The sequence below is a fragment of the Microtus oregoni genome, unplaced genomic scaffold, assembly GCF_018167655.1.
Source record: "Microtus oregoni isolate MIOR12 unplaced genomic scaffold, Mior012 000029F_ref0000214, whole genome shotgun sequence".
Classification (NCBI taxonomy): domain Eukaryota; kingdom Metazoa; phylum Chordata; class Mammalia; order Rodentia; family Cricetidae; genus Microtus; species Microtus oregoni.
Window position 1 is genome coordinate 11,277,595 of NW_024543088.1, and position 24,456 is coordinate 11,302,050.

A 24,456-nucleotide genomic window follows, 5' to 3' on the forward strand; every position below is an offset into this window, starting at 1 on the left:
TAATCTCTAGCTGAATTTATAAATTCCTATTATTCATTTTTTCCTCTGTGCGTGTCTCTGTGTGTGAGTGTACTCACATGTGCGTGCCTGTAGAGTGCAGAGGGAAACCCTGGCCATAGCTCCTCAAGTGCCATTCACTTTATTTTTTAGACATGACCTTTCCCTGCCTGGAACTCAGCACTGAGCTGAGAGAGCAGCCCAGTGAGCCCCACGGAGTCTCCTGTTCCTCTTCTCCTAGTGTTGGGTCGTGAGTGCTCTACCACACTGGACCTGTGCAGTGCTGGGGAGAGACTCAGGCCCTCGTGTTTGCATGGTGATCACTTTACCAGCAAAGCTGGCTGCTGAGCCCCCTATTTTCCTTTTATTGCAGGGAATGAGACACCAGCTCTTTCGTTATCATTCATTTACCCATCCATTCATCCATCCATCCACCCACCCACCCACCCATCCATTCACCCCAGCCTATGCGGCTGCTGTTCTGCACCCTACAATGTGTTAAATCGCATTTCCCACTAGGAATTCCAAGAAGAAAGGACATACTCAGGACACAGGTCTTTTTGGTGCTGTACTCATTTTATTTCATTTTTAAAATCTCACTTCCCTTTTTCTTTCTTTTTGCCAGTGCAAGAAATGGTGGTGGCTCCTGGGACCTCCTGCTGGTCAGGGTCCAGAACCCATGCTGAATGCTCCCAGGGAGGCTGCTCATGATAAGCAATACTGAAGAAAGTGCCACACACTTGCTCCCCACCACCTCCCTGCTCTGGTTCTGCATTCTTTCAAGGTAACACTGATCCACACTCCTGCCACTTTGTTGACTAATAATTAGAAAAGAAAGAGTGAAAAAAGAGAGGGAGGAGGAGGAGCAAGGGGAGGAGGGAGAGCAAGAGGAAAAAGAGGAGGAGGGGGAGGAAAATGAGGAAGAGAAGGAGCAAGAGGAAGAAGAGCAAAAGGAAGGAGGGAGAGCTAGAGGAAAAAGAGAAGGGAGGGAGGAGCAAGAGGAGAAGGGGAGGAGCAAGAGGAGAAGAGGGAGGAGCAAGAGGAGGAGAAGGAGCAAGTGGGGAAAGAGAGGAGGAGGGGAGGAGCAGAGGCAGTGAGTGACTGTGCTGGGACCTTTGGAAACTCTGCTGGTGAAAGGCAGAGCCAGGCTGGCACTTCCCCTTTCTGCACAGTGGGGCTGAAGCGCTGGGGACAGACTAGTTGTCTCTGGAGAGCCTGAAGCAAGGATGGATCAAGAGACTGTGGGCAACATTGTGCTCTTGGTCATTGTCACCCTCATCAGTGTGGTCCAGAACGGTAAGGGACAACAGGGGTGCTGCGAGCCAGGCACACACAGCTCTGTGTACACATATATTATGCATCTATCTCTACTTGCTTCTCTGGACCTGAGTGTGTAGGGGCGGAGGCCTTTCTGTGTGAGTTTGGGCTTTTCTCCTCCTGGACCTTCTTTTGCTTGAGTGCTGACGACAGGCCACATTTACAGAGGAAAGACAGCAACCTGAAGGGTTGGTGACAAACTTGACCCAAGTGTCTGCAGTTAGTGTACGCGTGCAGAAGGGTGGAGGGCAAGGGGTCTGGGGAGAAAGCAGGGGGTGTGTATTCACTTGGATGCTAGGCTGAACTAGTTAATCTGCAGGGCAACGAAGGTCATCTGTGTGTGTGGGGGTGAGGGGGTTGATTTAAGAACTATAGACCAGAAGCACTTTGTCATTATTTTACTTCTGTTCTTAGAAAAGTTCTTTGGGAGAAATGTTCAAAAACACACTGTGTGTGTGTGTGTGTGTGTGTGTGACACTAGGGATAGAACTCAGGGCCTTGTATATTCTAAGTAGGTAATTACTCTATTCCTCATCTACATCCCAGCTCTTTAGTGTACAGCTTTTCACACACACACACACACACACACACACACACACACACACACACTATGCATGTATGTATGTATGTATGTATCTATCTATCATCTATCTATCTAATCTGTCTATCATGTCTTTCTGTCTATCACCTCTTATCTATCTGTCTGGGGAAACAGTCCCTTTTCTTAGCACTGCCATTAACCCCATTAAGAGTTAAAGACCTAACAGGGCACAGATCTGCAAAGGGCAGAGCTATGTAGAGCTGTTGCCTCAAAGTTCTGCTTTGGGTCTTTTTCAGGCTCATTTTTTTTAGGTCAGGATACCAGGGCCTTTGAGTTTTACAGTCTCTTAAGAGAAAATCAAAGTGTTGTTACTATTGGCAGCTGCCAAGGCTTCATGGTAACTGTTCGTGAGCACATCCTGTCACCCTCTGAAATTTGGAGTACTGAGGACCATCCTCCTTGGGATGTTGTCATATCTGTCCCCATCTTGATTGTGGAGAGGCTGACACAGCTTGGCACACCGTAAACATGCTTTCTGTATGCAGCAACAGCGTGGAGCGGTCGGACACAATCGTCTTCATGCGACATCAAACTTGACCAACTTGCAACTTGGAGAGGGAACAAGTGGCTTATTTAGGCCACTACTTCCTCAAACCACTGCTGTCTCATGCAGGGAGCTTTTGGCTCTGAATATTGACAGGGGGAGTAAGCAGCCAACCTAAGACACCTACAGAGACCATGCATGGCGCCAGGCCGTGTCCAGGGGGTCTGACAGCAGGACAGGAAACATGGCTGCCTTCCAGGAGCAGTGACAGCAGGGCTCCTCCATTGTCATGAAGACAGCTAAGTGAGGCAGGGACAGTGTTTGCTCAGCCCTGGGTAGGGGCTCCCCTCTATCTCTCTCTGTACCCCACACTGTGCCTTATAGGGATCGGTGCACAGGCGACCGTGTCCTCTCCTCGGTCAATGCAGTTGGAACTGGGCTCAACAGGAAGTTCAAGTTCATTTCCACCATTGTCCTCTTGGTTCAGAAATGAATCGGAGAAGCTGCGAGAGACTGCTGGTTAGACTGGAGACCCTTCGTGTCAGGCAAGCAAACACGCAGGTGATGCCATTACAGCCCCCACACCACTGCTCCTCCTTCTCCCATCCCCCAGGAGTCCAGCAGAACAAGGTGGAGCCAGAGCATCATGGTGCCAGGGAATGGCGATGCTGTTGCCCTGGACGATACCACACAGTGGCTTTGGATCATCTGTTCTCCCGTGGGGTTAGGAGCCTGGGTGACCAGATGAGACTGAAGTCATCTTCCAGGACCTTCTGTTACCCCTGGAGATACCTGTTTGGAACAAGAATTATTTAAATGAGCTGAGACACAGCACTGATGTTGATGGTAACTGTGAGCTTAGATCAACACTAAGTCCTAAGTTCAGCCTCTCTTTGCAATTCTAATGAACGCTGGGCTTTATCTATAAACCGCAAGAGAGAGCTAAAAAGATATGCAAAAAACCCCTCCTCTTTTCATCCTCCTTGCCAAAACACCATTTGGAAACCTTCCTGTTAGTCAAAAAAAAATTTCTACTTTTGCGACCAAGTGTTGAACACTCTATTCTTGCCCCTGATAACGAGGTGCAAAGGCTTGATTCCGCATTCTCTGGTTATCTGGGGATGGGCAGTGCCCAGCCTGCCTGCTTGGAGTGACTTCCCTCTCGGCCTGCAAACTCTTTAGTCATCAAAATGTTTGAACTTAAGGCTGGCTTCCAGTTTGAGCCAGCAGAATGCTGATTGAGGAGGACAGGCCAAGCTGAGAAACCTAGTCATGTATCACCTAGGTCCAGTTGCTTTTCCAGCAAAGCTGTCAAGATGCCTTGGCTCTCTCCTGCCAAGGGGCCAGCAGTATTGCCACAAAGCAAACCTAAAAAAAAAAAAAAGAAACAAAACAAAACAAAAAAACCCAATGCATTTTGCCTCTAACTTACTGTGCTGGCTACTTTTATGTCAACTCAACACAAGCTGGGGCCATCAGATAGGAGGGAACCTCAAAAGAGAAAATGCTTCCATAAGGTCAGGCTGCGGGCAACCCTGTAGGGCATTTCCTTAGTTAGCAATTGATGGGTGGGGCCGCCCCTGGGCTGGCGGTCCTGGGTTCATAAGGAAGCAGGCTGAGCAAGTCATACATAAGGAGTAAGCCAGTAAGCAGCATCCTTCTCCACGGCCTTTGCCTCAGTTCTTGTCTCTGGGTTCCTGCCCTGTCTGAGCTCCCGTCCTGACTTCCTTTGATGATGAACAGTGAAACGGAAGAGTAAGGCAAATAAGCCCTATCCTCCCCAATTTGCTTGTTGGTCATGGTGTTTCATTGCAGCAGTAGAAATCCGAATTAGGACGTTTACTATGGTTTCATTATTGACTTTTCAGTTTTATCCAGTTGTAGGAAGAGTGTCTACAGAAGCATTCTGCCTCTCACTTTTAGTAGGAGTCACAATGACTTATGTGACAGTATTGCAGGATGAGCTTGGCGTTAGACGACGCTGCCCAACCCCAGATAACTGGAAGTATTGGAGCGCATGGGAGGTGGTCCAGGCTGAGCTGTGGCCCAATCACAGACAACTGGAAGTATTGGAGCGCATGTAAGGGGTCCAGGCTGAGCTATGGCCCAACCACAGACAACTGGAAGTATTGGAGCACATGGGAAGAGGTCCAGGCTGAGCTGTGGCCCAACCACAGACTTCTAGAAGTATTGGAGCGCATGTGAGGTGGTCCAGGCTGAGCTGTGGCATTGAGCCAGTTGGGTGTATTAAATGTATTTTTCACTTAAAAGATTTCTAACTTGGGGTGGATTTATTAGGAAAGCATCTGCATCAAAGTAGGGGAGAATCTATTTGGGAAAAATGATATGGGGACAGCAAACAAAGGTCTTCTTTTGTCAGGAATGTTGTTCCCACAGCCCACAGAATGATGAGAAAAAGTGGGAGGAGTTTGCATCCTCCTGTCCCCTCCACCACAGAGCCACCTCCTCCCTTCCTGGGGTTCTTCCTGAAATGAAGAGAGGAGTGGTTCTCAGCCCTTGGGTCACGACCCCCAGAGGGGTTGCATATCAGCTACCCTACATATCAGATATTTTACATTACAGCTTATAACAGTAGCAAAAATACAGTGATAAAGTAGCAACAAAATAATTTTATGTTGCGGGAGATCATCACAGTAGGGAGAACTGCATGAAAGGGCTGCAGCATTGGGAAGGCTGAGAACCACTGCCTTAGAAAACAGCTCCCGGTAACCCCAGCATCAGTTCCGTTAAAACAGCCTTATACACGCTATTTTTCTGCGGACCTGTGGCTGTTACTTTGCCATCTCCCGTTTTCTTGGTGATGAGCTGAAATCTCAGGATCTTTTATATGTGACCCTAAGAAGTTTATTTGAGTCCCTGCTGTGTCGTTCCCCCACCTTCCCCCTGTCCATTCCTCACTTGAGAAGTACGGAAGGTGATGACCGCCTGGGTGGTTGTTGAGGGTATTTAGCTGATCATTAGGGGTTGTCAGCACCCCCTTCTGGTGAATTCTGAGGAGCTGTTTGCGGCCGTTTGTGGGTGTGCACTTCTCACCCACAAATATTGGTTTAATTTTAACAACAAGCCAGGAAAAGGGGTACTAGTAGTCTTTGCCTGCGTGGCTTCTGGAATTTACTGGAGGGTTACAAGGGCTCAGGGAGAATGAGGAGGAGGATGCAGAGGGTGACATCTATAGACAGTGGACTGAGAAAGACTTGTTCAAGTCTGGTTGCAATTGTGGGTGTCTTTGGTGACGTGAAAGGGCCATCTTGAGAGGTAAAGGAGTGAGGACCACGGTGAAGAAACAGGCCTGAGGGGGTGGATGGGTGGGCCAGACAGCAGAGGAAAGGTTTCTTCTTGAGGGAAAAGGAAGGCTTTGCTTTTCAGCGGATGAGGCAGGCAGAGATATGTAGCCAAGTTCTGCTGCTGACTGAGGAATGAGCCTTTGTGTTCCATGATACCAGGCTCATTTCTCTGTTCAGAGGCAAGAGAAGCCATCTTGGGTCCTGGAAAGGAGACACCCAGTTTTCTATTATGCTTTCTGTCAGTAGAGACTTTCAGAGTAGAGAGACTTATACTTCAATGATAGCAGGAGGAGAGCCTCATCTGAGCTGGAGTTCAGTAGCCCTCAACCCGAGCCTTCCTGAGGGCTGATCTCTCTGTAGCTTTGGAGCCTGTCCTGGAACTAGCTCTTGTAGACCAGGGTGGTCTCAAACTCGCAGAGATCCGCCTGCCGCTGCCTCCCAAGTGTTAGGATTAAAGGCGTGTGCCACTGCCGCCCAGCTTCACTTTCTGCTCCCTAGATGTGAATATGAGACTGAATCAGAGAGGGAGAAACCACCTCTATTCCATACCGTCTACGCCATCCCTCTGGGACCCGCCTGTCTCTTACACCACCACAGCCATGACCTTGGTCAGCTCTTGAGTTCTTCCCATCTTTAGTTTGCCTTCTCGAAGCACCTGACGCACCAAAGACGTTTTTGGTCCTGCGGTTGCTCTGCATAAACCCAAAAGTCGCTCTTTGTTCTCATCACACAGCTCTCACCAGTGATGTGGGATTCCCCTCTGTGTGCTTTGAATATGTTTTATTACCATTGGTTAATAGAGAAGCTGCTTCAGCCTATAGCAGGGCAGACTATAACCAGGCTGGAAGAGATATATAGAGAAAGTAGGTGGAGTCAGAGAGACGCTATGTAACTCCTGAAGGAGACAGATGCCCAGAACCTTTCCTGATAGGCCACAGCCTTGTGGTGATACAAAGATTAATAGAAACAGAAATTAATAGAAATTGAAGATGTAAGATGTAAGAGCTAGCTATAAATATGCCTGAGTCATTGGCCAAGCAGTGTATAGTTTCTGTGTGATTATTCGGGCCTGGGCGGCCAGGAATGAAAGAGCAGCCTCCGTTCACACACCAGGACCCAGCAGTTTCTCTAAACTCAATGGACATTTCTAGATACTTCACTTCTCTGAGTCTCAGCTCCGGAGCTGCCTTCTTGAGCCTCACTTTGGGAGTCCTATGCTATGCATGTCTGCGGCCTTGTACTAATCTCTTTCAACCCCCCTTCTCATGTATCTCAGTATCTCAGGCTGACCTCAAACTTACTGTATAACTGAGGTTGACCCCAGACCCCGAATGTTCCTGCTTTTACCACCCGAGTGCTAGGATTAGAGGTGTCTGCCACCATGCTTGGCTTTATGTGATGCCGGGGATGAAACCCAGGTCTTTAACAAACTCTACTGATCAAACTTCAACTTCAGTGCCTCTTTTTTTCCCCCATGCTGGAGTAGAACCCAGAGACTGTCAGGTGCAGGCAAGTGCTCTTCCACTGGGCTGCACCCCACCCAAGCTACTTCCACCTCCTTTGTCCATAGTTTTATACACCAGACACTTGTATCCTAGAGGTTTTGTTTACTGGCTCCCTGGCTCCCCTTCTGCTATTGTCTATAAAACATGAGCTCCTTGGGATAAGGATCTCGGTCTGTTTTGTTTTCAGCTAACCATCTGGTTCGTGGTAGCAGACAACAGATAAGTCATTAAAACAATCACTCACTGGAGTTGGAGAAATGGCTCTGCAGTTAAGAGCACTGGCTGCTATTGTAGAGGCTCCTAGCTCAATTCCCAGGACCCACGTAGTGGCTCACAACCATCTCTAACTTCGGTTTCAGGGATCAGATGCCCTATTCTGGCCCCACGGATGCAGCACACATGTGGTGCACATACAAACATGCAGGGGAAAACCCTACACATAAACCATTAGAGTAGCCTATATAATTGGGAAATGGTCCTTTGTAAAATAATCATTCTGTAGGCTCATTTGTAGTTCTCCTGGGTCCCGATCCCCATCCCCTAACCTGAGCTGGACCTACTGAACCACAGAAACATGGTTCTTGCCTCTAGCCTTTGCATAGGTATCTTCACATGAGCACAAGATTGATTCCTCTTGTATCCCCTGCGCCTTGCAGCCTCTTGACAAATTCCTGCCTATTCTTCAGATTTTATCTTACGTATCATTTTCTCTAGACATTCTGTGACCTGGCCAATGAATTAAGCTAGTGGACTTGACCCTTCCAAGCCATTCTGTAGAGTCATTTCTGCGTTTCTTGGTTGTTAATATCTTTCAGCTGGGAGTTTCTTTTTTTTTTTTTTTGGTTTTTCGAGACAGGGTTTCTCTGTGGTTTTGGAGCCTGTCCTGGAACTAGCTCTTGTAGACCAGGCTGGTCTCGAACTCACAGAGATCCGCCTGCCTCTGCCTCCCGAGTGCTGGGATTAAAGGCGTGCGCCACCACCGCCCGGCCCAGCTGGGAGTTTCTTAAGACAAGGCTGTGCCTTGCTTACTGCCTTGTCCCAGCACCAATGCCTTAATGAGGGGACCAATGCTGAAGACATTTTCGCTAAGTGACATTTGTGGTGGGGAGGACATGGAGGCCTGTTGGGACACCAAATCCAGGAAGCCTTTTATGTTTTCAGACAACAGTTAAAGAACAGACTCCTGAATGTGCCTATTATGAACCAAATCCTAATCTTTCCCCTGGCAGCGTTCTTCGCCCACAAGGTGGAGCATGAAAGCAAGACGCAGAACGGGAGGAGTTTCCAGAGGACGGGGACTCTGGCCTTTGAGAGGGTCTACACTGCCAAGTGAGTTCAAACTCTGATGGTGCTGACTAATAATGGGGACGTGGGCATGAGGGAATGAGACTGTCCTCCGGGCGCATCTGCCTCTGTCAACCTTCAGAGTGTCCAGGAGGCAGGCTTCTGGGAAGGCTGACTTCCCCTTGGAAGACTTCTAGGTGCCCTTCCTTGTCTTGCTGAGTACCAGCCTTAGAGGAAGGAAGTGGGCAGGGGGAGGGGAGCTATGAGCTCGATGATCCAGAAACACCCAGGGACCAGTTTCCTGTGGGTGTTGAAATTCTTCAGATCAAACCAGCTGTAACTCACAACAGCTCCAGAAGTGCCTCCCTCGCACCTCCCCGGCCTTGTCCAGAGGCAGTCTGGAGGTGACATCAGTGACTTTCATAACATGAGGTCCTCTTGAGCAATCACCATGAGGACAGAAAGATGGAGGCCCTGAGTAATACATTCCCCTGCCCTCTTGCCTTGCCTTTTGACTAGAAAAGCCGTTGGGAGACTCCTGAATGGCCCTGGCAAAAGGTTTGTGGGGTTCTATTTTGCTCACAAACCTGAGAAGACATTACTCAAACATGATCTTCCTTTATGCAAAATCTATTTAAACAGGGTCAGCCAGGCATGCTGGCACCAGAAGGGCAGGCTCTCTGCTTTCATATTGGGCTACTTTGGGAGGGGTGTCAGCTCCAACACTAGGGGTGACATTGATTCTTCCAAAGGTACTTTCAAGGGAAATTCACGGCATCCAAAAGTAGGGTCAAAGCCAGGGACTCTGTAGGAAGGTCAGGAAGTTCTATACAGGGCCCCTGCTGGACCTGTGTGAGCAGCTTGGTGGGGGCTCCCACTCAGATAGCATTGGCTTCTTGTGAGCTAAACTGATTTTGGGGGTGAGGATGAGACAGACCTCAGGAATGAATGCATCTTCTCTCATGTAGATATCATTCAGTCTTTCTGTGAAGTATAGGTGGGTGTGTGTAATAACGGGGTGGGGGTTCTCCATTGTTACTTCCCAGCCCTGACTCCCTTTGCCCTTAAGTGTCTGACTTGGTGCATGCCTTGTGAGCGCTCATAGTTACTTCAGGAGTCCCCAGAGGGCTCTTCTAGATGCTTGCTTCCCATCCCTCCACAGCAGACACTCCTGCCAGCCAAGGAAATCCTTTGCTCAAGTAGCCACAGGGAGATTTCTTTGTTACCATTTAGACTTAGGCTTCGTTAATCTTCAGTGTCACTTTAAGGCATTAAAAGACGCGGGTTAAAAGGCTTTTCAGACCCACTTGAAGGAGAGCCGAGAGAACATGTAGCTTGGAATAGATGTTTCTGCACCGTTTTCTGTGGGGGTAACACCAAAGGGCCCCAGAAATGTAACGTATGGGTGATGTAAAGGTATCTCTCATCAGGGGTGGAGGCAAAATTGCTCAAAGGAAACCACAGCCTCTAGCAGTGGGGATGAGCTGTGTCTCTTTCTGCACTGATAATTAGTCTCACAATGACACCGAGTTTTTACAGACTCCTCAGTCCTCCAGTGAGAAGCCACAATGGAGTGGCCCTGCACGTTCTCAGAAGTTAAGTTCTCACCATGCTGGTGATGCACAAGGAATGGAGCATCCTGGGCAGTCTTGAGTCTTTTATTTATCTGTTTGTTTGTTTTTGACAGACATCTCACTGTCTAACCAAGGCTAGCTTCGAATGTGTAATATGTGGTCCTCCTGCCTGTGCCCTGCCCAGTACTGGGATTCCAGGCATGTACCATCATGCCGGGCTTTAGCCATCTCGTTTCTGCCGCTTCCCCCTGGTAGAGAAATAGCTTTGTTTTCTATGAGTCCAGTGGGCTTACACCCGGAGCCTCTAGCTGCCGGCTTCCAGGTTGCACAAGTACCCTGGTAGTTGAGCTGCCTGGTGGGGGAGAGTGGCTTAGAAGTTCTGTGAGTGCATGGAGGCTCCAAAGAGAGGGTATGTGCAAGGAGAGTATCGAGTGATCGCTGTTTGGGGACCCAACCATGAAGACCCTGCAGCCTAGTTTTCAAAATCCAGGTCTTTGCCACCCAGCCTTCTTGAGAGGTGGAGGAGAATAACCAGACAGGGAAGTTGTGTGGAGTGGTAGGAAGTAAAGATCGGGCAGAAGAACTTTCTAGAAGGTAGGGGTTGCTCAGGCACTTTTGTGGTTCTGTTACAAAGGCCACTTCCTCACTTGGCCAACAAGTATTTGTGCAGGCATGCGTAGGTTGCATAAGGGACTGGAGGTCTGTTCAACAGAACCCTGCAAAGCCCAGGGGTACCCTGGCTGTTTGGCTGTGCCAGGAGACCGCCAGGAAGGAGAGGATGATACATAGATGACCACACAAGCAGCAGCCTCTTCTCCAGGGCCCTCCAGAAGCACTGAGAATAGGTAGAAGAACACAAGAGGATGTATTTAAAGAGTCAGTAATTTTTATGTGTGTGAGTGCTTTGCCTGCATGTATGTATGTACACCATGTGTGTGCAGTGCCCATGGGGACCAGGAGAGGGCATTAGATCACTGGAAATGGAAATACAGATGGCTGTAAGCTTCTTGTGGGTGCTGGGAACCAAACCTAGGTCCTTTGCAAAAACAGCCAGTGCTCTTAACCCCTGAGCCATCTCTCTCTCCCAAGAGTATGCATTTAATCTTGCTGTCTAAAATTTAGGATGTGAAACTGTTCCTGTTGTTAATACACAGAATGACAGCAGTACACTATACATATATACATATACACACACACATATCTCTACACACAGTATATTATACTATAAGCTGTATACAACTTATACACAAACATATCTGTCATAAGCTGTAAGACTCATTTTTTTTTTTTTTTTGAGGCAGGGTTTCTCTGTGTAGCCCTGGCTGTCCTGGAACTCGCTCTGTAGACCAGGATGGTCTCAAACTCACAGAGATCTGCCTGCCTCTGCCTCCCTTGGCATGCACCACCATGTTCCTGATAAGATCCAGATTTTTGTTGATGAGTATAGGATCATGAATATTTCAAGATCTTGGCTACAAAGAAAAATAAACTGAAAGACAAATGATGTTTATGGATCGACATGTTATTTTAGCACAAACTATGACTGTTGAGGGATATAGATAGATGGAGAGTCTGGGACAGTGGGTTAATAGATGACCCAGCCAGCATCAGTAGAGCCCATCAGGTCAGACCCCATGATTAACGGCTCATCTGACCACTAGGGCGGTGCTGAGCTAGAGTTTTCTAGATAAAAGGGGCCGGACCTTGACTCTTCCACACGCACAGGGCACAGGATGCTGGTCTTGGAGCATAAGCACAGTTAGAGTCTGTGTCCAAGTCTGTCTTCTTGGGGGGTGGAAATCCTAGTTATCTGGCTTTGGGTTCTTCCTTGGGAGTGCAGGTAAGCGTAGCTGGGGGGTGAGATGGTGTCCAGAGATGTGTCATTTCCTGGACCATGTTCTATGATTCCAAGTTCATGAATCATTAGCAAATGTTACCACAAAGAACAAGTGCTCCGTGGTGACGCTGGAGAAGCAGCAAAGGACAGTCTAGTTCACCAAGGGGGGGGGTGTCGTAATTACCCACAGAGATTCCCCTTTCCATTCACTTTCTGTCAGAACACCTTCTGAGAAATGTCACCCCAATGTCACCATACCCCAGCATCCCTTGGTGTCCGCTGCGGGCTCATTTTTCAAGCAGCTGATAGTAATTTAAAGCTACTGTATCTATAAGGATCCTGATTGGCGTATATAGTACGATTAGTTCTTATTCATGGCACTTCCTTATTTTAATGGAATTCAAGCAAATCAACAGAATTTTAAAGTGTTTATTATCTTCTGAGAGGAGTGGGGGTGGGAAGGAAAGAAAAGAGAGCCCAGGGCCTCTCCACGAAACAGATTGTGGGTGAGGCTTCAGCTTTACAGCCTCAAGACCACTTGAGCAGACCCTGTTCAGCCTTCAGGGTGAGCGTCAAGATGGGGTTACCAGTTCTGTTTTGAAAAAAAAGAAAAGAAAAGAAAAAGAAAAGCAAAGATACAAAGCTCCTCCAAAAGAAAAGAAGTGTAACAGTAATATTGGGGGGGGGGGAAGTTTCACTTTCCAACTCCACACAGGGTGTGTTTCAGTAGGGAGAAGGTATCTGAAGCACAGGCAGGAGCGGCGGAAAGCCTGCTCCAGTCATCCAGAGTTTTCTCCAGGTTACAGATTCCTGGGATTAGGGAACCTGTTCCTTTTATTCCCTAGCCAAGATGACTACTTCAGGGGCTGTGGAAAAGACTCAAGCCTGAGGACCGGGGTTTGAGCCTCAGCAACTGTGTGAAAAAAAAGAGAGAGGATTGGGTGTAGTGGCACAAGCTTGGAACCCAGTGCTGGGAGGCAGAGACAGAGATTTCTGAACCTCACTGTTTGGTCAGCCTAACTCACCAGCTCCAAATTCAATGAGAGACCCAGGATGCCAACCTCTGCCCTCTCCACACACAAGTGCTCACATGCACGTGTGCACACACACGCACACCGACATGCGCATCGCCTCCCAAACCACTCTTTCGAAACAGACCAAATATGCGCATCAGGCCGAAGCAGGGAGCAATCCTTGTTGCTAATCGGTGCGGCCGGCTGACGCTGTACGCTTTAAGTCAGCTGGAAGAGGTTGTCTCTGCCTTTCTTGAGCTGGGAGATGGATCATGTGTTTTCAATCCTGAGGCTGCAGGATTGTGGCTCTACTAATAAATGGGCATAGCAAGACTGAGGCCACCCTGGGGCTGTTGCAGTTCAACCGCGGGCCTGTCTGTGTAGTAAACGAGAACCTGCAAACAGACCATGCACAAGAACTTCCTGCTCTTTGGGGCTCTGTGCCCGTTAGACCCGTGGAACTTGTGTGGATCCAGATCACCCCACCCCGTTGAGGCCATCAAGGTTCTGTTCTGTGTGCTGTGCCTGGATTGAAGGTGTCTCCAGGATAGGAGACGTGGGCCCATCACCTACGCCGTTCATTAACTTCCCTAGTGAAAGGCTCTTTAGACCACAGAGGGACGCGAAGGTCCTTGTGGTGGGGAAAGGACAGCCCAACATCACTAGGCTCTCTCTACCATAGAGATGAAGGGTGACTAATCCAGATGTATTATCCACCTGTGCTGGTTAACTTTTTGTCACCTTGACACGAGCTGTAGCCAATGGTGGGGACAGCATAACTTGGACCACAGTGGAATGTGTTAGTCTGCGGGTTTATAGTTTAAGTCAGAAAAAGAGGGGAGCGGGAGAGGGATGGAGGAAGAGTGGGGAAGGGGAGAGAGGAGACAGAGTCCAGCTAACCCTTTCAGGGCGCATCTCCAGTGACCACCCTAGGCCCATCTCCTGCAGAGCTTTAGCACTGCATTCTGGGGACCAGCGTGCAATACGTAATTTGTGTAATATATAGGTGGACTGTACCCATACTCAGACAAGACCAGCAGACTTCTTGGTGGTTCTGAGACATAAAACAAGTCTGAACATTGTATTTCGACTTTCACTTGTACTTGAACCCTGCCAGACTGCTGTTCTCAAATTGTACCACGCACAGAACCTGGAAAGCCCGCTAAGCCTGGAAAGCCCGCTAAGGCATGGGTTGCTGAGCACCTCGCCCAAGTTCTGGTGCCACGCGTCTGAGGCGGCGCAAGCACTTGTGGGTCTAATAAGTCCTCAGGTGCCCCAGATGTTTCTGGATGGGGGCCACATGAGAACCTCTGACTTAGAGCCTCAGAGGGCCGAGCTACTGCTGTACTCTTTGTTTTGTGGGTGAGGAAACGGAACCCGGAGAGATAGCCAATGCTGAAGCTCGTTAGGGTCCCTCCAAAGCCCGAGTCCCAGTTACCTTTTCTTTCCGCCCACCCATGTTGCCCCCTGAATACCTCTCCTACCTTTGTTATGTTGTTTTTCCATATTTATTGCATTTTGTTGTTGTTTATTTTTCGAGACAGGGTTTCTCTGTGTATCTTTGGAGCCTGTCTTGGAACTCCCTCTTTAGACCAGGCTGACCTCAAACTCACAGAGATCCGCCTGTCTCTGCCTCCCAAGTGCTGGGATTAAAGGTGTGCTCCACCACGACCCGGCTGCAAATATATATTTTTTAAACTCTAGTTTAGAAACTGCAAGCTGCACCCAGGAATACTTACTCTTTACACAGTGAAAGAGTTCCAGGGTTTGGAGACAAGCTGGCCAGGTGTGAGATATGGCCTTCAGCCCCCACTCCTTAGCTGGGAAACCTCTGGACCTTAGTTTCTCCTCTGAGTTGGACTGTAGTTGTGGGAGGCAGGATAACGGGCTCCTAACTCATCCTATTCCTATGAGGCTGTCTTTTCATTATGTGGAGAAATGCAGCTTGGTTTTGAAAAAAAAAAAATCTTTCCATGCTTATGTGAGTCAGGCTTATTTGATTTGTTTGTGCATGTGTGTGCGTGTGTGTGTGTGTGTGTGCAGGTGTATGTTCAGGTGCGCAAAGATGTCAGAAGAATGTGTTTCATCCTTGGAGCTGGAGTTACAAGTGGTTGTGAGCCAGTGCAGATAAATGCTAGGATCTAGAGTTGGGCTCAGAAGAGCATCAGGAACTGTTAGCTCCTGAATCTTCTCTCCAGCCCCACAAAAGGAATCTTTTAAATGAGGAGACACCCTTTCCATTAGAAAGGCTCATTGGTCATCCTTGGCTTTGGAAGGGGACGTGAGCCGAGGAATATTGGGGATCCCCAGAGTCTGGAGAGTTAAGGCAATAGTTCCCCACCCCCTTGAGCTTCTGAGAGAAAGCAAATCTGTCCACACCTTGATGTGTGGCTCGGGGACGTTCATCTCGGACTCTGACCGCTGCCATGGTGACACAAGGAATCTGTGGTATTTGAAGCCACCGAGTTGGTGGCCGAGTGTCACACTAGCTAAAGCAAACCCACAGAATCATCTGGCGCAGTGCAGGCAATGTGTGACACTTACAAGGGAGAGGATGGACGGCAAAACGTCAGCACAGTGCCTGGCACACAGTGGCAGCATCCCCCGGGGCTGTCGGAAGTCTCTCGTGGGCTTTTGTGAATGGACCTTGGTTTCTTTAACCCTTTGAGGATCTGTTTTCCCACTTGGCCTGCTGCTTTCTATAGGACACGGTTCCCCTTGGTCGGCATTGCGCGCTGCCTCTCCCATTCAGACAGTGACCACACCATGTCTGCATTGCTCACTTGTTATTCTAAGAAGTGTATAGGCACCACCCACCACGGAGCCCTGCCAAAGGAACGTGCCGGCAGCGTCTGATCCTCGTTTCACCTAAGAGCACAGTTAATGAATTCTGAGCATGCTCACTTGTTACCACTATCTATATTGGATGTGGTGCTGCTGGCTGCCCTCTCAGGGTGAGACAAGAGAGGGGCTGGTGACCCTGGCACAGTGGTGATTTTGAACTGGGGTCTTCGGGTTATTTTCAGACCACATTGTAGTCACGTATTTTCTGATTTCTTTCTGCCCTGTTTGCCCTACAGCCAGAACTGCGTAGATGCATACCCCACTTTCCTCGTGGTACTCTGGACTGCGGGACTACTTTGCAGCCAAGGTAACCGTGACTTCCTTTTGTGAATTCTCTTTCTATAATGTGCAGCCCTCAGGGGTTCAGAGAGCAGGCATTTTGTTGAATAGCCTTGACTGGACCTACAGCTCTTATCCAGGATGCCCCGGAGAGATGAGAGCCCCGGGGAGGTTGTGTTCGGGCATGCTCGGTGCAGGCGCAGTGTGGCGTGGTAATGCATTGCTAATGCTTGCTCCCTGGTGGCTGGCTGAAAGCGCAGCGCTGACAAGGGTGGTTTAAGGCTAAATGTGACTCAGAATCCGTAAGCAGTGTTAGCTCAGATACAAGGGCATTGTAAATGAGAGCGCCAGAGGGATCTATTTTGGGACTGCCGCTGCTGGCTCTTCTGTTAATAAGCTCCCAGCACGCTGGCCCTTCCTCGGGCATGCATCTACAGAGCTTGGGCTGGATCCCAGCCGAACCTGGGTGATCGGCTGCACACAGTCTTGATTTCAACGAATCTGAAGGACGGATTGACTCCCTGAGGTGCTCTGCAGCGAAATGAAAACCAGAATCATATGCTCTTGGTTCTCTTTGGAGACCGAACACCAGAAGGCCTTGGCCGAGACTGGCATTTGCCTGGTGGTTGGTTGGCACAGTGCGGTTGGAGCCGCTTCGGTGGTCCAGCAGGGCCCATAGAGAAAGTCCAGAAGCAATCATTTGAAGAACCATGGGATTTTTATCATCTTCTGCTGGTCTAAAAAGCACATCCAGTGGATATTAGTTTCCCTGCCACCCTTAAGGACACTTTAGGGACCAAAGTTCAGGGTTCTTCAGCTGGTGAGCCTCATAAGCAGGATTAGAGCCTGGGTCTTTTATTTCTAGCGTCTGGAGTTTCTCTAAGCATTCTTTTACTGTACTAATTCACATTGTAAACACACTTCAAACATTTATTCTATGCTAGCTTTGTCCTGGATATATGCAAATTAATAATATGCAAAAGGACAGTTAAAGAGTAGTTGGATGGGGTCTGGAGAGGTGGCTTGGAGATTAGGAGCATTTGCTGCACGTGCAGAGGACCAGAGGTCAGTTCCCAGCACCTACTCTAGGCAGCTCACAACTGCTTGTGACTCTAGGGGGATCTGATGCCCTCTTCTGACCTCCAAGGGTACTGCATACACATACCCACACGAAGACACACACACACACATACATACATACAATTAAAACAGCAATAAAAACAAATCATTTTAAAAGTTAAAAAGGTAAATAGGTGGGTGGATATGTTATCGCCAAGAGCGAGACTCACCCCTACGGGCTATAGAAACCACCGAAGTGACGTCATGTGGTCTCCCTCAGCACCTTGAAGGCTCTCAGCAGCTCGTCATTTATTTCCCATTTGCTGCTCAAGTGAGATTACGAAAATGTCTCTGGCATTGAAAAACCAAGCCAAAGAAAGCCCATGTGAGGAGCGATGAGTCTTGTGGGGTCTGAATGATGTTAGATAAATCTGTTGCCACCTCTTTCGTGAGGCGTATACAAAGGGAGTCTGGAGTATCTCTTCATGATGAGCCTCCACCTTGCCCAATCTCAAGTGCGTCAGTCAACACTAGTTGACCATTGCCATTTTTTTATGAGCACAGAGATTATGTAAATTGTTCAGCTGAGAGGAAACCCAGAGATTATTGTGTTCCAGACCTCTCAGCCTGAAGATTCTCCCAAGAGCCAGATGGACAAGTCGCTTACTTAATTTTATAGTTTTAGAGCCTAGATTTGTACCTGTTTTGTGGTTCACACCCACGTTCCCCTTGGAAGGTCTTTGCGATTCTCTGCATAAGGCAGGAGATATGAACCCTTCCCATACCTGTGGGCTATTAGTTTATGTTCAGGTGAATTCCAACTGGAGGAGAAATGGGTCAACAAAAGTCAGAATAGAGTTGTCCAAATGAGAAAACTTTATACAAAACAAATCATTAATTGTGACATAATTAATTGTGATAGTCTTATGACTTAAAAATTAGAACAGGCCCCAAAGTTTGTTTTTCTCTCCCCACTTTATTTTTAGATCATTTAAAAATGGTTAATTTTGCCGGGCGGTGGTGGCGCATGCCTTTAATCCCAGCACTCGGGAGGCAGAGGCAGGCGGATCTCTGTGAGTTCGAGACCAGCCTGGTCTACAAGAGCTAGTTCCAGGACAGGTTCCAAAACCACAGAGAAACCCTGTCTCGAAAAACCAAAAAAAAAAAAAATGGTTAATTTTATTTTAAGTTCTGTGTATGACTCAAATTCTACTCCTAACATCCACATGGCAGTTCACACCAATCTGTAACTTCAGTCCCAGAGGATCTGTCTCCCTCTTCTGGCCTCTGTGGGTACTGCATGCACATGGTGCATATACATACATGAAGGCAAAATAAAAATAAATACTAAAAATTTTCAAAAACATTTCTTCTGTATGGTTAAAACTAACAGTAGAAGCCCCATAAGTGTTACCGCTGCTGCTGGGCAGTGATAAGGTTTTGGAACCAGAGAGACCCAGAAATTGGAGTCACTTCATGACACTTGCTGGACTTCAAGATAACATTCATTTGATAAACATTATTGATAGCCTATATGTTCCAGGCACTCCACCAAAGACAGAGGTGATCAGGGAACAATGAGTGTCCTTGTGAACTTTCTCTGTCTTTGCTTAGATCTCTTCTGCTGCAAAATAGACACAGGAACACTCTCTCACCCAGCAGGTGGCCTTGGAGCCAGAAGCACTGACTCGAGCGAGGTTCTCATTAATGGAGCTGCTTTGGTGTTTGCATAGTGCTGGAGACTTTCAGGTGTTTGTCGTCACACAGTCCTATCTACTCCCACACTCTTCTTTTTTTTTTATTGAAAAAAAATTTCTGCCTCCTCCCTGCCTCCCATTTCCCTTCTCCTCCTCCCACTCCTCTCCCCCTCCCCCCACTCCTCTCCCCCTCCCTCTCCAGTCTGAAGAGCAGTCAGGGTTCCCTGCCCTGTGGAAAGTCCAAATTCCTCCCCCCTCCATCCTGGTCTAGGAAGGTGAACATCCAAACAGGCTAGGCTCCCACAAAGCCAGAACATGAAGTAGGATCAGAACCCAGTGCCATTGTCCTTGGCTTCTCAGCAGCCCTCATTGTCCGCCATATTCAGAGAGTCCGGTTTTATCCCATGCTTTTTCAGTCACAGTCCAGCTGGCCTTGGTGAGCTTCCAATAGATCAGCCCCACTGTCTCCGTGGGTGGGTGCACCCCTTGTGGTCCTGACTTCTTTGCTCATGTTCTCCCTCCTTCTGCTCCTCATTGGGACACTGGGAGTTCAGTCCAGTGCTCCAGTGTGGGTCTCTGTCTCTTATCTCCATCCATCGCCAGATGAAGGTTCCGTCCAGATGGAACTCCTCTCCCATGCTCTTCTTAAAAGATGGAAAGGTTGTGGCCAGTCCTTGTCCTCACATAGTAGGACAGCTGTGACCAGTCCTTGTCCTCACACAGCCGGACAGCTATGACCGGTCTTTGTCCTCACATAGTAGGACAGCTGTGGCCAGTCCTTGTCCACACATAGCAGGACAGCTGTGACTGGTCCTTGTCCTCACATAGTAGGACAGCTGTGACCGGTCCTTGTCCTCACATAGTAGGACAGCTGTGACCAGTCCTTGTCCTCACATAGTAGGACAGCTGTGACCAGTCCTTGTCCTCACACAGCAGGACAGCTGTGGCCAGTCCTTGTCCTCACACAGTAGGACAGCTGTGGCCAGTCCTTGTCCACACATAGCAGGACAGCTGTGACCTAGGACCAGTTAAACCCCTGTTCTAGATCATCCTCCTCATAGGGAACTGGTGTTTTCCACTCCCAACCCTAAATTTAGGATTTTATGGGGTTGACAGGAGTGCTGTCTGCAGCTGTTTCCCCAGATGTGGGAATGCAAAGAAATCTCCCCTAGAGGCCAGAGAAACCTGCTTTGTGTGCCAGGAACCCCAGAGGCACAGAGTATCCTCACCAGGGAGCCAGTCTCAGAACTGGGGCTTTGGTTCCCGATGTAACCCTTCCCTGCCTTCCTGCCCAGCTGATGGCCTTACACAAGCCCCCCCCCCCCCCGCCACCGGCCCCCGCTGCCTGAGTCCAACTTCCCATATCTAGGGATAGACATGTTTGCATCAGATGGTTCTTAAGTGAGGACTTTGTGTAGCCTGCCATAGAGCTGGTGCAAGGTAATCAATCGTTTCGGCGCTTGACATGCACCCAGCCCTTGGGCTCCATTTGAAGTGTATGTATGCTGACTGTTTTGTGTCAGCTTGACACAAACCTAGACCTATCTAGGAAGAAGGAACTTAAATGAGAAAATGTCTCCATAAGATTGGCCTGTAAGCAAGCCCGTGGAGTAGTAACTTGGTTAACCATTGATGGAGGAGGCTCCATCCCACACAGTGGTGCCACCAGCCAGGCAGGTCGTCCTGGAGTGTAGGTTGAACAAGCCATGAGGAGCAAGCCAGTAAGTACTGGTCCTCCATGACCTATGTGCCAACCCCTGCCTCCAGGTTCCTGCCTTGAGTTTCTGCCCCGACTTCTGTCGATGATGGATGGTGATGTGGAGCTATACGCTGAAATAAACCCTTTCTTCTCCAAGTTGCTTTTGGCTAGAATGTTTTAGTGCAGCCACAGAAACCCAAACCGAGTCAGTGTGCTAGTCTCCACTTTCAGAACTGGGGGTCTCTGATGGATTTTGCCATCAAACGCTAATTGCTTGGCTGCCGTTCCTGCTATCTGAACAATGGTTTTGGGAGGCCAAAACTGACATGTGTGTTGTCATTTTTCTACTTTAGTTCCAGCTGCCTTCGCGGGACTGATGTATTTGCTTGTGAGGCAAAAGTACTTTGTCGGCTACCTGGGAGAAAGAACTCAGAGGTAGGTCTCAGGGTGCCGAAGAACTTGATCTGTGCTTTTCCAGTAGGAGGCTATTACTGCCAAAGTGCACTCTGCCTCCCAAAGCTCAACAGGCTCTCCTTGGACGAAGGGAGGACAGGCTAGGGAACCCGCGCCCTCACCCCAGCTTTAAGGGCTCTGAAAACACAGCTGGGGAGTTGCCGAGTTTCTCCATTCATTTTTCCCTTTGCACAGCCTCGGCTCACAGGGGTATTTTAGCATGCTGGGCTGTGCATTGCTTGCAACCGCATACCAGCTGTTCTCTGTGGTGGAATCTGGGGCAGCAATGACTTTTAAAGTCTGACTTCCTAGGCCTCTTTTGAGTTAATCATCTCATCGTTTGTCAAGAGAAACGAGACCTAAAGTTTGCACCTTCCCACAGCGTCTCTTGAGTGATAACCCGGGGCCCCGTGGGAACACAGATGTAGGGATAGACAAGTCAGAGGCTCCAGATCACCCCATTGCGCTGTTCATAGATGAATCACGCCCAGCCCTCCTCAGCACTTTCTGCCCTTTGGCCATGTCACTCCCAACTCCCGACTGCCCGATTCCTCCCTGGAATTCTCACGATGGGCAGAAAGGACTCCTGCAAATTGTCTTGACAGTGTGGGTACTGTGGCATGCACACCAATCAATCAACGCTGAAGAATTTAAGAGAGGGTTCTAGTGACCTACATCCTCTGATTGCACGCCACTTCCCCAAAGCCCATCCAGCTGTGAACTGATGAGGCGGGTGCCCTCATACTCCAATTATTTGTTAATAGTGCCACCAACTGGAGACCCGTCCACACGTGGGCCTTTCCTACATTTCCTACCCAAGCAGTAAGAGCCAGCAAGTTGGGCTTCTCAACTTCTGTTGTCTGTGGGTCGCACAGGGAGCTTGTTGGAATGCAGGGTCTGCATGCTGGTTTGAGAAGGACCAGGGAGGTTCAGCTTTCCACAAGCTCCCTGCAGATGCCTATGCTCTTAGTCCCAGGGTGGCAAAGGCTGGTACCCAACTGCAGAGCAACTTTCAAACACTTGTTGAGAGGCTCTGGGGTTCCTTTCAGCTGAAGTTTCTGGTACGGAACTGCACTCCCTTGGTGGTAGCGGGAACACACCTGTCCGGCTGAGTTGACTTTGCTCTGTCTTGCGTGCTGATTGTCCCGAGCCCTTGGCTGGTTCTTTCCTGATGATCTTAACAAATCATTTCACCAGTCTTCCAGACATGCCATCCCCACTCAGATGGCAAGCCAGGGTCTCGGACAGGGGCAGAGGACATACCATTAGACAGCTACTTCTCATGAGGAATTGCCTCCTATCCCCAGCTGATTTTCTGCCAAAGATGTTTAGGAAGGAGAAGAGAGGCAAGGAGGGGATAGGGAAAGAGGGGAGGGAAGGAGAGGGGGAGGAAAGCAAAAATGTTTCTTTCTCTCACTCCCCTGGAATGTAAGAACCGTTTTTCCATCGCTGGGTGCTTAGCTCTCATTCGTGCAAACCTCATTTCTCCCCAGGCAGTCTCAGGAGGGTAGGTTGAAGGACCTTCATTGGCTTATTTAAAGCATCTCCCCTAACACAGTCTCCATGCCATGCAGCCTCTAGCATGAGTCTTGTAGGCACTCCTGATAGGGACCACCCTGCAGGGGCGGTTAACGAATCATAATGCTCCCAAGCTTCAGTCAGATGGTCTGTCCGCTGTTAGGACCTGTCAGCATCCTGTCATCGGGGATCTGGAGTTGAGGACACTAAAAGAACTCAGGGAAGCTCATGCCACTGAGCCCTAACAATGACAGGCTCCTTCGCCTGGCTTTGAAACCTGCTCAACGGTTAATAGCAAAGGCGCTTCCACTATTGCTATGAAGGAAGAGTGTAAACGGAGCAGTACTGAGTCAATGAGTTATAATTTAAACTCCGTGTGTCTGGAAGCAGCAATATTTGGGGGGTAAGATAGGGGTCATTTGTGCTGGGTCTACCACCGTTTTGCCTTCTTCCGCAGCACCCCTGGCTACATATTCGGCAAGCGAATCATCTTGTTCCTGTTTCTCATGTCTCTTGCCGGAGTACTCAACCATTACCTCATCTTCTTCTTCGGAAGCGACTTTGCGAGCTACATAAGAACTGTAACCACGACCATCTCCCCGCTGCTTCTCATCCCCTGATTGCTGGATACGGAGTGGGGCGATCACCTGATCAATAGTGAGGCATCATAACTCAGCCCCGTGAAGGGTTCTGCTCCTTGGCTGTACAATGCTGTAAATCTAGTGCCTCTCTGGGCTCCTCAGCATCAGTTAACCTTGCTTTTCCGGGAAGAAAATTATTTTGTGTCAGCTCCGCCCCTTGAACGTGGCAGTGGCCCAGGATTTATTGTCTCGCTCCATCCTGCACTACTCTTGGCTTATCCTGCTCTCTGAAGGTGTCTTGTGTGACAATAAAAGGCATAGATGCGATTTTGGCTCATGGCTCAGTTTGGGGGTGGTATTTCTGTATTTGCTACAAGTATTTCTATAGCCTAGATGATGATAATTAAAATCGCAATATCCATATTATGGAAACTGATGTCTTTAAGAGTCTTTTATTGACCAAGCATCTTCCCCTACTTCATACTTGGACTAGGTTGGCATCTTAGGTCACTTGCATCATGCCCAACATTTACTATATCATGCAGTTTAGAATGCTTTGTAAGAATTGAAAATGATGTCAGGCCTGTCATAAGTGCCACCGAATGTTGGTTGAACAAATGAATAAATAAATTCACGACAGACTCATGAGTCACTCACTGGCTATGTTGAATGAAATACAGCCTTTATTCTGGACATGTTTGGAGTGATCCAACTGCTGTCACCCAGGTGCCTTTGTGACAAAGAGGAAATCTTGGGAGACACAGGTGTAGTCAGATTTTCAAGACAGATAAGAGGAAATGCATCTTTTGGGGCCATGCAAGGGAAACTCAGTCTGCTTTTTCCTAAATAACTTTTTTCCTTAGTATATTAGTCAGAATTCTTGTAAAGGGGTTAGCATTGGTAGAATATATACACAGGAGATTTATTGGATGGATTTATGGGATTCCATCTGGGAGGCTGTCTCACATTGGAATCTTAGTCCATCCACAAGGCCGGATAGCACTGTAGTCGCAATCTGGTACTGAGAGCCCGGAGGATCCCTGGAGAACCGTTGGCTTTCATCTACACTGGGATCCTGAAGGAGGCGATCCTAATACCAGCAAAGGGATGCCACAGCGATGGGATAGATGAGTTTACCAGCAAGAGTGAGGGCACGCAGGCAAAAGGCAAAGGCTTCCTTCCTCCCTGTCCTCGTATGTGGGCTGCCACCAGAAGGTATGGCCCTGATCTAGGGTGGGTCTTCCCACTTCAAATGGTCCAATCAAGAAAAGCCCTCACAGGAGTGCATAGTGTCTTGGTTGATTCCAGATCTGGTCAAGTCAGTGACAACCAAGACTAGCTATCCCCATTAGCTTACATAAAAATGGGTTTCTTTGTGGAATTTTCATACATATATATCATCATACTTT

At 48.6% G+C, this 24,456-nt stretch overlaps 1 protein-coding gene across 1 annotated transcript; it reads left to right on the top strand.

Moving 5' to 3' along the window:
* Positions 1-1,099: 1,099 nt before the first annotated feature.
* LOC121465053 (arachidonate 5-lipoxygenase activating protein) lies at positions 1,100-23,676 on the top strand. Its single transcript, XM_041678221.1, has 5 exons — positions 1,100-1,293; positions 8,439-8,538; positions 15,998-16,068; positions 20,849-20,930; positions 22,924-23,676. Exons 1-5 carry the CDS (start codon positions 1,224-1,226, stop codon positions 23,084-23,086), a joined length of 486 nt encoding a protein of 161 aa, XP_041534155.1. The 5' UTR covers positions 1,100-1,223; the 3' UTR covers positions 23,087-23,676.
* Positions 23,677-24,456: the final 780 nt, after the last annotated feature.